Genomic DNA, 17,327 nt, shown 5'->3' with positions numbered 1-17,327 from the left:
CAGGGGCGTAGCCAGAACGAAATTTTGGGGGGAGTTATTTTAAGTTTGTTTGAGTTTGGGATTGAAAATTTTATATGCATGATATTATTTTTATATGTATGATTTTTTTTTTAGATGCATGACTTAATTTTTTTATGCATGAAACTTTTTTTAGATGCATGACACTTTTTTTAGATGCATGACATATTTTTTTTAGATGCATGACCTAACTTTTTTATGCATGACACTTTTTTATGGATGCATGAAACTTTTTTTAGATGCATGACACTTTTTTTTAGATGCATGACATCTTTTTTTAGATGCATGACCTAACTTTTTTATGCATGACACTTTTATGGATGCATGACACTTTTTTTTGGATGCATGACACTTTTTTTTTAGATGCATGACATATTTTTTTTTAGATGCATGACACTTTTTTTAGATGCATGACATATTTTTTTAGATGCATGACCTAACTTTTTTTAGATGCATGACATATTTTTTTAGATGCATGACCTAACTTTTTTATGCATGACACTTTTTTTAGATGCATGACACTTTTTTTTTAGATGCATGACTTAACTTTTTTATGCATGACACTTTTTTTTAGATGCATGACTTAACTTTTTTATGCATGACATATTTTTTTTCGATGCATGATCTAACTTTTTTATGCATGACATATTTTTTTTATAAACGATTTTTTTTTATTTTACTCGAAGTGGGGGTTTTGGTCCCCAAAACTGGCAACACTACTGTTTAAGTCATGTTTAAAATATTTTAAAATTTAGTCCTCAAAATAGACATTTTTAAAGCAAAAGAGGGGTCATCCACGGTTAAAAATAATGATACTTTTGATGACTAGATGTGACTTCTGAGAATCCAGCAGAACTTCTGCTTCACAAAAGTGCTAATTTGGATTAATTGTACATGACGAAATACAAGAGAAAAATACAAAAATATTTACCAAAACCCCGAAACTCCACCTGCAGACCTTCAAGATGTCTGGAAAATTTATTATTATCTCATTCATCGATTCCGGTTCCATAAAACCTACAAAAAATCAAACAGGAATCAAAACAAAACAAATAACTTCAAAAAATCAAATATTTGCAAGGAAAACTACAAAGAATTTATTTATATATAATTTTTATTAAAATTGTGCTTATTAAAAACTAAAATATTGATTTTGTGCGCTATTGCGCCAAATTAAATCTACGTTCTTATGACAAATAGCTGATTTGAAAACAAAAGAAATGTCTCTCCCCTTACACGGTTAAATGATAAATTCCATTTAAATAGAGGTTATTGTGAAAATTAAGAGATTATCCGCTTGTCTATTGCCCTTAACTATTTTTTTTTACTTTTTCTTTAATCAAAAAAAAGAAAAGTATTAAAAACTGTGCCAAAAAAGAAACATTTACATTCCACTATTAAATTGTTTGATCGTTCTCTATAGATTTGGCCTGAAAATGGGAAATCCCTACATAAAACTCCCTCCTTTTCCTGTGGGAGTGTGAACAATCCTTAAAATTACTTTTTTTTCCTTCTCTTACTATAAGATCCTTTCTACCAAATTGTAGAAATTTACTTCTTTTCTTTTTCTTTTTTGTTTAATCTTCTAATTCAGTAAATTTAAGTAGATTTTTTTTCTTGAAAGTATATTCCACTATTTTTATGAATTATTTCTACAATTTATGTTTTTTTTTCTCATTTTCATTTAGTAAAGATCATGATATTTTATGATAATTTATTTAATTTTTCTTTTACTTCTTAAAGACTAACTTCTTTTTTGTCCTTAATTCCTACAAACACTTACAATTTAAGATCAATACTGTATTTGAATATTTTTTTTTAAATAAAAAAAATCTTTTTTTTAAATTTTTTAATTCAGTGCGATGATGTAAAATTTTTTTCCTTAAATCTTTATCCGTCAAAATTTTTTTTATTTGTTGTTCACCCTGTTATTTTCCATTAAAGGTATTTTTTTTTTAATCTTTCTTCACTTTTATAAAATTTCTTCTCAATAAAACATTTAAACATAAACATTTTTATTCCACATTAGAGCTGAAAAAAAACTTTTCACTGGGGATTTTCGTTCAGACGAATTTTCCATATATATATTTTGTCACAATATAGAAAAAAAAATCTTTTAAAATATAAAAAAAATGTTTCTAAAATAAAAAAAAATCTCTTAAAATTCTAACAAAAAAGTTCTTGTATAAAAATGTATATAAATGGAGGAATAAACTGCGTGGGTGTGATGGGAAATGAGGCGGTGGCGGCAAGGGAATTCACAAATCAGTGTCATACCAGGCGGCTGCCTGGTTGTCTGCAGCCTGCGGGGGCGACGGCATCGCCTCGAGGTGCTCAAATGACAGCTCTCCCGCACCCATTTCCCCTACATCCATATCCATGCAGTAGGGGGATGCTGGATTGGCGCCTGGTGGCCCAATCCCACCCCCAATCTCCAGACCCTGCATTGAATCTATCGGAAGAGTGTCATAGCCTACAAATGCAATGAATTTCATTGAATTAAGAGAAAAATTTTTCCTAATAAAAAAAAAATAATGATTTAGGAAAAAAGTAAAGCAAAATTAAAAGCTTTTGAACAACAAGAAATTATTTTTATTTTAAAAAATAAAAATTAAAAGTGAAAGAAAATAGAAAAAATATCAATGCAAAAAAATATTTAAAGTTTTTCTTTAATTCTTTTTTTTACTTCTTTCCAAAATAAATTTAAAATATTCTTTTAAGACTGAAAACCTTTAAAAGAAAACCGAAAAGAATTTTTTAGCTTTTCGCTGGAAAAAAATATTCTTTAAAAATTCGTTAAAATTTAAAGTACTAAAAGAAAAAAAAATAATTTAAGAAAAATTCATTTATAATTTTTTTTCTAATTTCTTTTTCATATTTTTCGAAAAGAAACTCAAAATAATTTTTTCACTGGGAAAAACTTTTAAAGAAAAGTTCAAAAACTATTCTTTAAAAAAAAACTTAAAATAATTTTTTAATTTGAAATAAATTTTAAAAATATTTAAAAAAAAATTCCTTAAAATTTAAAATTTCTAAAAGAAAATAAAAACAACAAAATAGTTTAATATAGTCATTTAGGTCATTTAGAAGTATTTTTTTCCAATTTTTTGTTACACATTTTTTTTTAAAGAAAATAATTTATTTTTTCGTTAAATAAACCTTTAACAAGGAACTCAAAAAATATTCTTTCAAAATAAAATAGTTATCCATAAATTAATTTTCTTGTTGTTCAACATTTTAATAAAAAGTTTTTCATGCAAATTTAGAACAAATTGTTAACAAAAAAATAAAAAGAAAATAAAGCAAAAAACTCAAAAATTTCAAAAAACAATAATTAAAAAAAAATTGAAAATATGTTTTTTTATCAAAAGTTACATCACCTAAAAAATTACACGATCTTTGCAATCCAATCAACTTTTAGTTAAAAAAAAAAACTCCCAAATTGCGAATGACGATGAATTTAAACATAGATTAATTAGACATTAGATTTTGTGAATATTATTTTGTTTTCTGGTGAACTTTCTGAATGCTACTTTTTTTTTTGCTTTATTCTTTTTTACTTCTTTTTAGTGATGATATATGTTAGGCTGGCTTAGCTAGAAAGAAACAAGAGAAAGAGAAAGAGAGAGAAAGTGTTATTCCCATCACCTGTCAATTTGCACATAACTGTCAAATTGTAACTGCTGTCAATGTCAAACTAACTCTACTAACAATTATTTGGTTTACTTTGTTTTTTTACTCCACATTTACATTTTATCAAGCAACGACTTTTCTTTTTTTTTGGAAATGTTTGTTAGGTTATTATTTTACATTAGGACCATGTTTTGCTTCTTTTTTTTTCTTTGTTACGAAGACTCACCTTGCTGATAGGCTCGACCACCATGGGAGCTGTGGACACTTGGTGGGCCCTGCCCATAGAGGCCCTCATAGCCTTGATCGGGACCCAGCATATCCTATATTTGAGGTGGAATTGACAACGAAACGCAAAAAAAACCAAACAAATAAAAAAAGGAAATACAATCAATTGTTTTTCGTCATTACACCAATTTTTTGTTTAAAAAATATATACTTTTAGGAAAAATAAATTAAAAAATTTTTTTTGACAAATATTTTTGGATTTTTTTTTTAAATAAAATAAAATATTTTAAAAGTCATTCCCCTCTCCATAAATTTCACACAACACACTCCAAAACATTTATAGCCATCAAAGGGATTTTTCTTTTTTTTTATCTTTTCTTTTCTAATCTTGCATTGCCGGGACAACAAACAACACTCACCTGCAAATCCGGTCCCATGCCCAAGTCAGCATTATTCCACATATTGTTGTCCTCTCGCAAGAGCGAATTGGTCAGCTCCATTGAGAGACGCTTTTTGTAGTCTTGTGGCTTATCCTCACTCATGCGGAATAGCACAGCAGCCGCATAGGTAGCCACACCTTCATTGCGTGAATGAAGGAGCTCTGTGAGTGGTGCTGTGGCGCCTTCTTGCTCAATCATTTCAGCACCCTCCTTATCAGCTGCCAATTCGCACAAAACACCAGCAGCAACACGCTGTAAACAACAAAGAGGCGTAAGGACATGAAATCAGTCCTGTTCTCAACTCCTCCATGTTTCATTAAAAATAAATCCACCACGGTGGAAATGGATAATAAAGCAGGATATTGCGCATCCCTCTACTAATGCTCAATGAATAGTTAATTTAAATATTTCCTAAAGGACTTTATGTTGTTAATGTTTCTTTCATTAATCCTTTAAATTCGAAGAATTATATTGCACTTAAAGGAGCTTTAATTAAAATATTTGTCAAAGAATTTTTTTCTATTAAATAAAAATCCTTTTTCATCAAAATATTTAGCACATGAATTTTTGCATAAACATCAGTATAATACAGTGTCGTATGGAAATTTATGATTCCACTACTTATACTCACACTTAACTTGTTACTTGACTGAAGTATATGGTTAAAGTAACAAAAAAAATGTTAGGCCCTTTATAGGTATACACAAAATGTTGCACAACCGAAGTATATGTTAAAATGTAAAAAAAACATCGAGAAGGGTGCGTAGAATTCTCTTGAACTCGTGTTGACTCCCTCTACCGACTTTTTATACTGAATTTCATCACGATCGGCTCAGCCGTTTAAATACATGTGTTTGATCGTCTATATCTTTTGACTGGGTTGAGATATCTCAATGCGGAAAAAAGCAAAATGTAGGAAAACTCAAAAATTTTCATTTGCTTCCAATTTAAAGTCGATATATCAAAAATTTTAGCAGCTACACCTAATAATGTGAGAAGGAACATGTTTTTTTTTTAAATAGATTTTTCTTACCTGAATATTTTCAATCTCGTTGAAAAGAAGCTGCACAAAGATGGGAATTACAGCTTGTTGGCGAATAAGGGCGCGATTGTGGGACTCTCTGGCTAAGATGTGCAATGCCCCAACTGTTCCTTCGACAATCTCTTCCATTCGTACCCCATCAGCATAGGCACCTGGCTGTTGAGAGCCAGTGCTAGCCACTGAGTTTCGTTGCTAAACATTTGATTTTAAATTAAAATTAATTTAAAGGAAAACTTTCATTTTAAGGGAAAAAAACCTACCCTCTGTGTATCTTGGAAGGCTCTCATGAGAAGCCGGACGAGATGATGGATAGCCCCGTGTTCTCGCAATGGTGCATGATTGGCGGAGCATAGGGCGAGATTCCGAATCAACCCGATGACAGCTTTGATGAGGGGCCAACGGGATGGTGGATGGAGGAGCTTCACAATAACAGGGAGCCCATAGTTGAGGCGTACGGCATTCTGTGCCATCTCACTCTCAACATGACGCGATGTGAGATGGCGCAGAGCACACACAGCCGGCTCTGTGATCTCCTCACGATCCCCAGCATTAATGATGGTGCGCACGAGTGCATCCACCCCACCCACTTGGCACACCGTTATCTTGTTGCGTTGATTGTTGCATGTTAAATTTGACAAAATACCCGCAGCGCAGGTGACAACGTTCACATCTGTGGACGCAAGTACCTGCACAAGGGACTGCAGCAACCCATCCAAACCATCAACCTTCGTTGCGGCATCAGATAAATTTCGCAGCGTCCATAGGCAATTCTGCACAAGACGCTGCGATGGATTACCAAGATGCATTGCAAGTGCCTGCATACCACCAGCATCGACAATTGCTGGCTTATTGCTTGAGCACACCGACAGCACCTTAAGGACGCGCGATGTTGTCCACAGGAGCTTCTCGTAGTCGTACGTACGCATAATCCGTACAAGCTCAATGGGTCCCGTAGAGGCCAGTATAATGAGTTTGCTCTCTTGATTACCGTACGCCAGAATTTGCAGACAGTCAGTGACGATTGCCAAAAATTTGACATTGTTGCGCTGCAGGAGCGCAACCATCTTCTGCAGGCCACCTGCAAGTCTCACTGCCATTTTGGAACCGTCCTGATGCAGCAACAAATTGTGGAGCGTTGTAATCGCATAGAAGAGCACGGATTCAACGGGTGATGAGAGTAACTTCACCAGAGCCGGAATACCGCCACTCTTGAATATGGCCAGTAGACCCTGACGGTGGTGCGATAAATTGTGCAGCGTACCCACGGCACCTTAACCCCACAAAAATACCCCCAATATACAAATGAAATTTGTTAATTTATCTTTTCTCCTTAACCCTTTTTCTTCAACCCTTTTTTTCTTGGTTTTTTCAAACCCTCCTACACATCCTTTTAAACGAACTTTTGTAAAAAAAAAAAAATATGGCGGCATTTGTTAGTTAGAACTGTCATCTAGGGAACTGCTGTCATTTTTTTTTGACAGCTGTCAAGAGATCTAAAGTTAGTTTTTCTTTGATTTTTTTTCACTTATTTCACATAAATTGAATTTTAGATTTCAAAATAATGAAAAATAAAAATAATTTAAATACCTTTAGTAGTTTCCAAATCGTTGCTGTTGGAAATGGCACGCACGAGAGCAGCCACCATATTGGGGCTATTCATAATAGCATGCCGTGATGCTTCCTTCTTTGACAATTGATGCACCATCATGGCAGCTTGGCTCACAACAACTTGATCTTCATCATTGAGCAATTTTATCAACTCCGGAATGGCCCTTGTGGCCAAATCGGCATCATCTTGGTAATTAATCAAATTCACCACAGCATGCTTCAGCATTTGCGATGGTTCAGACAGACGCTGCACTGCAGTGGGTTGTTGCGGATCAAATTGCGTCGATGGAATCTCAATACCCTCCTCAAGGGTTTCCGGGAACATGGCAGCACGTACACGCTGCGATCGGGTCTGACTCAGTTGCTGATTAATGTCATCCACCTGATCGGGCGTGAAGTTCTGCGTAAAACCCTGATCTAGGTCAAACATTAGCGGATCCCCATCCATCTCCTCATCCTCCTTGCCACTGAGCGATGGGACCTGAGTCACGGCACCCGAGTGAATTCCCGAATCACCCATGTAGGAGTTTTGCTGCCACATGAGAGTTTGCTCCTTGGCCGACACCATCGGCAAATCCGGTGGGTTGTATTGATTATGCGACACTATCGAGAGACACAAAAGGGCACCACTTTGATGAATTCCCTTTGATTTTGCACACTAATTGGACTGAATGGGATTCTTAAAAAATTCACAACGATGTGTGTTTATTTCATTCAAACGACAAGAACGGGGCGGGGGACTTAATGATACCCTATGTGAGTCCTTTTTATAGCTCATTCTCTTGAATGCTTTGAATTCAGTGTAGAAAAGGAATAATTTAAAGGGATTGTATCTGAATAATTTGATGTGAAGAATAACGATTAATTTGATAAAGTTTTCGAAATTATTTAAAAATAAATCAATACGAAAAATATTATTTTATCGCTTAAGGCTAATCTGTAAGAATTAATTAATTAATTAAAAAACTTGTTAAATGATTTGTTCCTATATTGAAAAATTCCATTGAACTCTGTTAGATTCAAACCTATAAACCTTCTCCAGGAGAGAGCAAATTAAAATTAAATTTACTTTAAGGGGGGTCTCTTTTGAGAGCTGGTGAAATTAAATATTTTAATTTTTCTTAAGGTTTTTCTTAAACTCGGTTTTCAAGTGTTGGTGACATTTAAAGACTTATCATTAAAGAGTAAGAAAATCACTTTCCGCCATCTTAGGTGCGACGCCATCTTGAGATTTTCCTCAAAACACAATACAAAGGTAGGTTTTTCTCAGGATCTACTGGATGGATTTTGATGGGGTCAAAAGCAAATGAAAGAGGAAATACCAATGCAGATTTTGATGTAGCGGAATTTTGAATTTCCACTCTGGGGCTGAGAAAAGTGGAAAAATGTGACTTTTTTCAGATATTTTTGACGTTTTTCCACTTTTCTCAGCCCCAGAATGGAAATTCAAAATTCTGGTACATCAAAATCTGCATTGGTATTTCCTCTTTCATTTGCTTTTTATCCCATCAAAATCCATCCAGTAGATCCTGAGAAAAACCTACCTTTGTGTTTTAAGGCAGTTCTGCGGAAAAATCGGAAAATCACAAGATGGCGTCGCATCTAAAATGGCGAAAAGTGATTTTCTTACACTTCAATAACTAGGCTACAAATGTAACCATCATCGGATATCCAAGTTTAAGAAAAAACCCCAAAAATTGCAACATTAAATATGTGTAAATTCTAACAGATTTCCCAAGAGACCCCCGTTAATAAATAAAATAAAATGAATATGATTGTTAATAAAATGAATTGCTTTGTAATTACCTTTTGAGCAAAATTAGACGAATTTTTAAACGTTTTAAAAATAGAGGAAGAAGAGAGCAGAAAGTCTTACAATTTAACTTAAGGACTGTTGGATCTATTGAAACAAAAATGGCGATAAAATGAAACATAAACATTATTGTGATAAAAAGACCGTATGTATCATGCAGACACGAAAATGTTAAGAAGAAATATTAATTCTTCAACATAACGATGAGTTTATGTGAAACACAGCAAAAAAAATCTTTTCAATGTTTTCAATGGATTAAAATCATTAAAAAAAATTCAGAAAACATTCACAGAATGAATAAAATTGTTTTGAAAAGTTCAATATTTCAATATTTGTATGTTTCACCCCTTTTTAAAACATTAAAAAACCAGTGAAACATTCAATTTATATCGATTAATTATTTCCGGAGATGCTCTTAGTGGATGTTTTTCTAAGAAAAAGTTTTTTTTTACCTCATCCATGAAACTTTAACCCTTTCACTTTAGCATGAAACATAGAAACATTTGGTCTTTTCGTTGCGATTTTTATTCGATGAAGTCATTTTTCAATAAGAATATCTTCTAATGTTTCACGTTTGACCCAAAGAACGTAAAAGGGTTAACTCATTTTAAGTTTCAAGAAAGAATTAATTTATTAGAAATTCAGAAAAAAAATGTTTCATGTTTTATTTAGCAAATGAATTAATGAAATAAAGACTCAAAAATTATTGAAAGATCATTTTTTTCGTATTGTAAAAAAGAATGCAATGAAACGGAAACTTTGCCTAACTTGATTCAAATTTAAAAGAAATAACGGATGAATAAAACATAAAAAAAATATTGAAACATTCATCTTTGTGAGTGTTTCTTCATAAATTAATTTCCCGAGAAAAGTGATCAACAGTTTATAATTATGGAATTAAAATATTTCATTGATGTTTCATGTTTCACTTTCAACCTGTCCATGTATAATGAACCTAACTACCACGTTAGAGTAAAAAAATTTGGACACGTAGATTTTTAAAGGAACTCTTTAGAAAATAAAGAAAATTGATTTTTCTTCTCATTAAAAATTTTATTAACATATAAACATCAAAATGCCCCAAATTAGACCACTTTCCCCTAAATTTTACATCAACTAGAAGGACTTTCTGCACAACATTGAAAAGATTTTTCCTGTTGTTGATTTTTCGAAACTGAAACAGCACGTTCAGTCACACAGAATATTCTTCCTGAATAATACCCGATTATTGAGAGAGATTACATGCTTTTCACGGGAGACCAGTTAAGCTATTGATTGAGTATTCAAAAGGCAGGGAGAAGTTCGTCAAAATAAAGCGGGTGGAAAGTCCGTTTGTGTGCTGTGAGTGGGTGGTAAAAGCGCAAAAGGAATTCATCCGAAAGGAATTTCAATATTTTCCCCGAGAGAACCCAGGGGGGTGAGTTGAGGCACTTTGTGGAGTTGAGTGCAATTAAATGGTCAGAGAAGATTGAAAATCTCCGCTGAGGGTGCTGCAGGAGACTTTAATCAAAAATCAATGGAAAATTCACTGAAGGGGATGGTGAAAAGTTGAAAGGAGATGATTGCAGTGTGTGTGTGTGTGTTGTGGAAAAAAGGGGGTAACTTTCCCGCCTCTCACGAATCTTTTTGAGTCTCTAATGAACCTCCTCCTTCTCTCTGTGGGTTGTGCGCACTCACCCCACTGCCCACCCCATCGAGAAGCGTGGATGTTGTGCAAACTCCAAATGACATTCGATACATTTCTATACTCTTTTGGCCAGAGAAAGGATTTGACGCTGTATTTGCACGCGATTTGTGTGAGAAAAAGAGGAGAAAACCACCCCCCCAGCCGCCTGCTGTGTGGGGGTGGAAAAATTCTCAAAGCTTGTGGAAATGCGAGGCGAGAATTCCACCGGAGATGGAGGGAATTGCAGAAAAGTGTTTGATGTTTGATGTGTGAAGTTTTTTTTTCTTCCAACAATTTTTCCTTCTCGGGGAATTTGCAAAAAGGATTTTTTAATCCTGCAATGTCTTTCAGTGTTCCCTTTGGAGTTCTCTACACTCCATTCAGTATGCACAAGGAGGAATGAATCAAAATACAGCGTATTTGTGTGCTTGACACCCTTTAAAGCGTTTGAATGAATCAAAATTCCAGGAAAAATTCTGACTCAATGATTGTCTTTCATTCGTTAATTTTTTTTTTACGGGGAGCCCCCATTGGTACTTACTCGTTCGATTGTGCTGCTGATAGCTCATGGTACGGCGAAGATTTCACACCTAAAAGAGAAATAAATAAGGAGATTAATTGGGAGGCAAAACATACGGTGTGGGCAACATCAAAGGGGCGCCCCCACGGGCAATGTTTATTTTGATTAAATAGAAAATCAAATTCTCTGACTCTTCTATCCTCAAACACTGCCCTCCCCTCCCCCTTCTAGCTAATCCCATTCTTCCAACGCATAAACACTGCCCAGACGGCCCCAAAAAAGTGAGAAAATCCGTGAATTTGTGCCCCGGAGAAGAATCAAAATAATTCATTTTGTTTATTTGTCCCGTCTTCCAGTCGGGTGTCTCCCCTTTGTTTCTCCCCCAAACTCCCCTAAATCATCCCCAGGGAGCCCCTGGAATCCCCCCAATCTCCTTTCCAGCACTCACACCGCACTTTTCACAAACTTTCCCAGAATCCTGAGCCCAACTTCTCGTGGAAATGGGAAAATGAAAATTTCATCTTATCTCACAAGAGATGCAGCGCCAGCCATTTTGGAATGTGGCTCCCTGGGGCACCTCGACACACCCCCTCAAATAATTCACATTTCCACGAATTTCCCGCACCCACCCCGAGGGTTTTTCACAATAAACATGCAATTGAGACACAAATGAACGAACCTTTTACCAATTAATGGCGAAATGGTGCAAATAAACTGCAGAAAAGTCCAATTTGTTTTCACGGAACGCGCAGAAAATTGACGTGAAAATTTAGAGATTTCTGACAACACACTAACACCAATTGAAATTCCCACAAACACAGGTACAAAATGAGTTTGTTTCCAACACATCCTACGACGTTTCCCATGGATATCAGCAAAGTCTATCCACCGTGTCTGCAGAAAATCTCTGTCTTCGGTTTTATTTTCACTTGAGTTTGTTTTTTTACACGCCTCTGAGTTCTTTATAGTTTTTCATAGATTTTCCCCAACTATCTTGAACAGGAAGTACAAAATTTTCCATGGAAAAATGAAGAAAATCATAAAATTTTAGCCTTTGAAGAGGAGTTGCGGAATGTGCTCATTCACTCGACGCATTCATCTTCCTCAATGAAACTTCAAAGTGAAGAAGAAGAAGAAGTCGTGTAGTGAAAAAAAAAGTCATTTAACCCTCGGGGAGAGTAGAAAAATTTGCAAAATTACGCAGAATAGTGGGCGGAAGTGATTTTTTGTGAGAAAAAGTGAGAAAGGCAGTGTGCTGATTTGGGCGGAAGTGTGCTGAAAAGGGAATTTTTGAGGCTCTGAAAAAGACACGGTAGCAATGTCAACGCCAGCGCGTAGACGTCTTATGAGGGATTTTAAAAGGTAATTTTCACCCATTTTCCATGCAATTTCCCCACCTGGGTGGGTGTGAAAACACACCCAGGACTCTCGGGGATGCAATGCAGGGCAGAAGTTCCGGAAGTGATGGGGAGGTTGATGTGAAAAGGCAGAGGAGAAAAATGGTTGGAAAAATGTCAAAAAGTAGCACGCAAAAATGGCTTCCGCAAACTTTTTCAAGGGTGTTTTTGTTAGAGCTCATTCAGATTGATTTTCCTGCCACTCCTGATCATCTTCCGGGTCGACTTCCTCTCGCGAATAATATAAAATTCCATTTGGGGGGAGATTTGATGGAAGTAATTGAGAATTTTTTGTTTTTTTTGTGTTTGACAGACTCCAGGAAGATCCCCCAACTGGAGTGTCCGGAGCCCCCACGGACAACAACATCATGATCTGGAACGCTGTGATATTCGGACCTCATGACACACCCTTTGAGGATGGCACATTTAAGCTCACGATAGAGTTCACGGAGGAATACCCCAATAAGCCGCCCACTGTGCGCTTTGTCTCCAAAATGTTTCATCCAAACGTCTACGCTGATGGGGGCATCTGCCTTGATATCTTGCAGAACAGATGGAGCCCCACGTATGACGTGTCCGCTATTCTGACTTCAATACAGGTGAGCTATCAATTCCATTTTCAATTTTTTTTTATTTCATCTCCACACACTTTCCGGAAACATCTATCCGCTCCACCGGATGACCTCATTCAGGCACACTTTCTCTCTATTGGATCATCATTATATTTATCCCGCAATCATCACTTGATTCAGTTTTTTTGTCCGTCAAGTTTCCATTTAGAGCCCGAAAAGCTCATCATGGTCAATCCTTCGTAGCATTTCCGCTCTCACCAGGAAGTCACTCTTCCCCTACAAATTGTGTGTAAGCTCACAAGAGAAAGAATCTGGCAAGAGAGACGCGCGTGATGTGAAAGAAAAAAAATTGATTGGTTTATTTTCAGCTTTGATTGGTTGTTGACCTTCTACTTTATTGATTTTTCTTTCTCAAGTAAAACGCAAGACAAACGGATTGCTCTAAAAGGATTCTCCGCAATAAAATGAAGAGTGGGGAATGTTTTATCGAAATTTAAATTAGAAAAAAAATAAATGGAAAGAGATAAGTTTCTGTGGAAGTTTTTGTTCCAATTAAAGTTTCGAGGAAAAATAGGTTTGAAAGGGATTCAAATGGGTTAAAAGATTCAAGAAAAAAAAAGATTTTTAGCGGGAAAAATTGGTTCTATTTATTGACAATTGGATTTGTTTTTAAAGCTTCTTCAGGATTAACTTTTTCATTGATTTATCGTGTAGAATAACAAAGGTTTTAATCGAATACTTCTTCTTTCTTCCCAATGTTCTTTATCTTACAAAACTGATAAGGAATTTATTTATGAAAGAAATTAAGTTTTTATTATTTCTTTATTAAAAAATAAACAATAAAATATTCTTTGTTAAAATTTCCTAGAAATTAATAAAGAAAATCTTGAATTTTGAAGCGCAAAATATATTATATGAATGATGATGACGTCATTGGGCTCATTACGAGTCTTTTGTTAAGTCAAATATTTTTGCAAATTAAATAGAAAATTACTTCTTTTTTTTTTATTAGAAAATTTGCACAAAAACAACTAAATTGTGTTTGAAGCAGAACGTTAAATCTCGAATTGAGTCTCTAGTTTGCAAAAATTATCAAATTACAAATGAAAAACTTCTGAAAATTTATTAAAAAAACGTTAAAGGAATATTGGAAAATTACTTTAAAAAATATATGGAAACCTAACTTCACAAAATAGCAGAGTTTTCAAGTTAAAAGAAAAAACAAGTTTGAAGAAGCTATACTGCACAGAGAAAAATTGATCCAGTATAAGCGAGTTGAAAGTGAAAAAGAAGGAATTATTTTAAAAAGATTGAGTTTAGATCAATTAAAGGTAGAGGCGCTATAATCAGAGAAATTGTGAACAATTCTGTCAAAAATCTTTTGTTTTAACTAAAAAGTTCTTATCGGAATTTGATAATTTATATTTTATTTTTAAATCGTTCTACGCTTTGAATTTTTTAAAGAAAGTTCTTTAAAATTATTGTGGAAAAGTAGTATTTAAAATTAAGAAATGAACTGTCAAAATGTTCTAATATTTTTCACAGAATACTGAGAGTCTTAAAAGATTTTTGGTAGAATCCATCCCATTTTTCAACGTTTTCTATTTATCTTTTTATTTTTAAAATTATTCATACTACACAATTTCCTTTGTTTTAATTCAATCTTTTTCTTTTCAAATTCTCATTAAAATTTTACAAAAAGAATAAATTCTGAAGAAAATTTTTAATTTTTTTAAATCTTTTCTTATTTTTACAAGACTAGGTCGATTTTGTTTTAAAAAAATCGTTTTTCTCCCAATTTAAGAGTTGTAAAAAAAACTAATTTTCAGTTCTGCCAAATTCTTCTCACAAAATACCAAAAAACATTTAAAACAAATTCCAAGAGAGAAAAGAAATATTTTTAACAGAATCCTCCTTGAAAAATTCAGTGTGACTTATAAATTAAATCTTTTACACTTATTTTTCTCTGTGTACTCATCACATGCAAATCATTCAAATCACAAAAAACCTCATTTTTCGTCAAAAATTAATTAACAAAATTTATTTAATTAATCAGACATCGTTATAATAGCAGTAAAATATCATTATTTTTTTTTTCTTTTGCACACACACAGTCACTTCTGAGTGATCCAAATCCAAATTCTCCGGCCAACTCCATGGCTGCGCAGCTCTACAAAGAGAATCGGCGGGAGTATGAGAAGCGAGTTAAAGCCTGCGTAGAACAGAGCTTTATCGATTAGTCATCTCTGGATTATTTTCTGGTGTGTGTGTGAGGATTGAGTGGCGGAGGATTCGTTGTGGAGGAGATGCGCCCCCCCCCCCCATTGGGGCTCGCAGCAAAATCGTGCGATTGGGTGGTTTGGTGGCCGGCCAACGAGGTTTTGGCGATTTCTTCGTGAAAATAAAATTATTTAAATAAACATGAAAATAAAAATAAATAAAAAAAAACCAAGCGTGGATCCCTGCTAATTTCCACCCCACTCTCCCCCCGCAACACTTTCTGTTTCCACCCCCACATCTCCGCCCCCCATATCCCCCTCTGTATCTGTTAGTGTCTCAGTATACCTTACGACAAAAAAAAATAAATACAAGAAAAGTATAAAAATAATAAAAGAAAAATAAATCTTTAGAAATAAAATAAAATAAAATGAAAAGCAACTTTTCTGGTCTACCGATCGAATGGATGTCATACTAGAATTTCTGATAAAAAAAAACTCCTAGAGCATTATACAAGATGAATATTATTATATAAAACAAATATTAAATTAACTTTTAGAGTCGTGAAGAATTGGAAAATAAAGCAAATTAAATTAATAAATGTTTATTTTATTTTTTTATTTTGTACATTAATATTTTTTCTCTAAGGAGGGGCTGAAATTTATTACCACATAATTTTGGGGTAGAGGTTCATTGGCTAGAAGAGATTGTAGACCTGGGAGAAGCCAAAATATCCCACCAGGAGGGATGCAGTTGCAACCAGAAGGATCACAAGGAGACTCCCAATGAAGCCACAGACAACGAGAGAGCCCGTTGTGATGAGAGCGCCTGAAAAAAGAGTCAGATTAGCCCCAATTCTGCATGAGGAACTTCCGCCCACGTGGTGGCGTCTTACCCTCAATGAGTACGAGTCCCGTAAAGCCGAAAATGACGGAGCACATGATGAAGAGGAAGAAGAGTGTGATGGGGAAGGCAGTGGTGAGGATAATAGCGATCGTGCAGACAAATAGAAGAGGATATTCACGGGAGAAGAACACCAGGTGCTGTATGGCCTCCCTCATGCGAAGGCGCTGCACAGCCTCACTAACGCCATTGCGCACGAGGTCATCTGAAAAGTCACCAAAAGAATATTTTCTCAGCTCTTTTTTTTTGAAAAAGCAAATCTCCCGCCAAAATACTCACAGCAGTAGCCCGGGAAGGTGAGCCAGGTAAATTCCTGAGTCTTCCTGCTGGGTGAATTTGAAGTGCTCATGGTGCTGGGATGGGGATTTTTATTTCACAAAGTGCACAGAGAGGACAACGAGATGGTACTGATGGACGGTTCGGTGCGCCAGAGGGACCAGAACCAGCAAAAATCCCAGAGATTAACGGTTTTCGTGATCATTTTTTGAAAACACTGAAAGAAATAATTTGGATTCTTTTTCCCTCTTGATTGTTTTTGGTTTTTTTCGGTTTTTCTCAATAAATATTTTGTGTTTAATAAGAATCTCACATATTTAAATGTAAAAATGTATTTTTTTTTATCAAAAGGAATTTTTTTTCTTAAAAAAAATTAATTTTCTTTAGGAGAGACTGGGGTAAAAAAAAGCCAATTTTCAAATGCCAATTTCACCCAAGTTATAATTCGGAAAAATCTGAAAAAAATTATGGTGGAAAGCCGTACCAACCTACAATAATTGACTGTAATTTGGAGGTTATCCAATCAGTACTTTAGAAGTTAAAAAAGAAACAAAATTTTGCGTATTGAGAAAAGCTCGTATTCCGGAACTTTTCTTTTAGCAATTTTCCAATCTGATAATTTTTCTTACTAGCTGGGTTAATGTGGAAAACGTTGTCAAGGTGTATTTTTCACTAATTTTTAATGATTTTTCCGTACAATTATTTGAACTAAAACATGCCCCTTGGGGTAAATATAGTCAATCAATGTAAATCATATAGAATTTCAAAATTCTCGACATATTTTCTAAACATTTGTTGCAAAATGGCGTGATTGAGAAAATCGCAAAATTCTCTGTTTTAGTGCGTATAAAAGTGAAATTCCTTGTTGCGGATCAAAAGGTGAGAAGTTTAGCTATCAACTACTATCAATCTCTCAGGTGGAAAATCCTTGGAAATGTAGGAAAATTCCATCGACTTTATTTACCCGCAGAGTTTAAAAAAGAGTCAGAAGTGGAAG

General features: G+C 34.6%; 3 protein-coding genes across 4 annotated transcripts; 1 reads left to right on the top strand and 2 right to left on the bottom strand.

Annotated features, from left to right (window-relative positions):
• Positions 1 to 1,114: 1,114 nt before the first annotated feature.
• On the bottom strand, positions 1,115 to 11,785 carry LOC129788699 (armadillo segment polarity protein). Of its 2 annotated transcripts, none has more exons than XM_055824948.1 (8): positions 11,645 to 11,785; positions 10,987 to 11,035; positions 6,946 to 7,569; positions 5,619 to 6,628; positions 5,350 to 5,550; positions 4,296 to 4,568; positions 3,878 to 3,971; positions 1,115 to 2,491 (listed from the first exon to the last, which is right to left on the bottom strand). In XM_055824948.1, the coding sequence occupies exons 2-8, from the start codon at positions 11,012 to 11,014 to the stop codon at positions 2,277 to 2,279; spliced, it is 2,445 nt and encodes an 814-aa protein (XP_055680923.1). In that variant the 5' UTR covers positions 11,015 to 11,035; positions 11,645 to 11,785; the 3' UTR covers positions 1,115 to 2,276. The 2 variants fall into 2 exon arrangements, with proteins under 2 accessions (XP_055680923.1, XP_055680924.1); XM_055824949.1 differs by having other exon boundaries at positions 11,652 to 11,779.
• Positions 11,786 to 11,879: 94 nt separating this feature from the next.
• Positions 11,880 to 15,752, top strand: LOC129788701 (ubiquitin-conjugating enzyme E2-17 kDa). The gene is made up of 3 exons (XM_055824951.1): positions 11,880 to 12,327; positions 12,676 to 12,961; positions 15,049 to 15,752. The coding sequence occupies exons 1-3, from the start codon at positions 12,284 to 12,286 to the stop codon at positions 15,172 to 15,174; spliced, it is 456 nt and encodes a 151-aa protein (XP_055680926.1). The 5' UTR covers positions 11,880 to 12,283; the 3' UTR covers positions 15,175 to 15,752.
• Positions 15,740 to 16,491, bottom strand: LOC129788702 (uncharacterized). Its single transcript, XM_055824953.1, has 3 exons — positions 16,334 to 16,491; positions 16,047 to 16,259; positions 15,740 to 15,979 (listed from the first exon to the last, which is right to left on the bottom strand). Exons 1-3 carry the CDS (start codon positions 16,401 to 16,403, stop codon positions 15,849 to 15,851), a joined length of 414 nt encoding a protein of 137 aa, XP_055680928.1. The 5' UTR covers positions 16,404 to 16,491; the 3' UTR covers positions 15,740 to 15,848.
• Positions 16,492 to 17,327: the final 836 nt, after the last annotated feature.

This window comes from Lutzomyia longipalpis, chromosome 2 (genome assembly GCF_024334085.1).
Source record: "Lutzomyia longipalpis isolate SR_M1_2022 chromosome 2, ASM2433408v1".
Classification (NCBI taxonomy): domain Eukaryota; kingdom Metazoa; phylum Arthropoda; class Insecta; order Diptera; family Psychodidae; genus Lutzomyia; species Lutzomyia longipalpis.
Note: the sequence above shows the minus strand (reverse complement) of the source record. Positions and strands in the feature narration are given on the sequence as shown.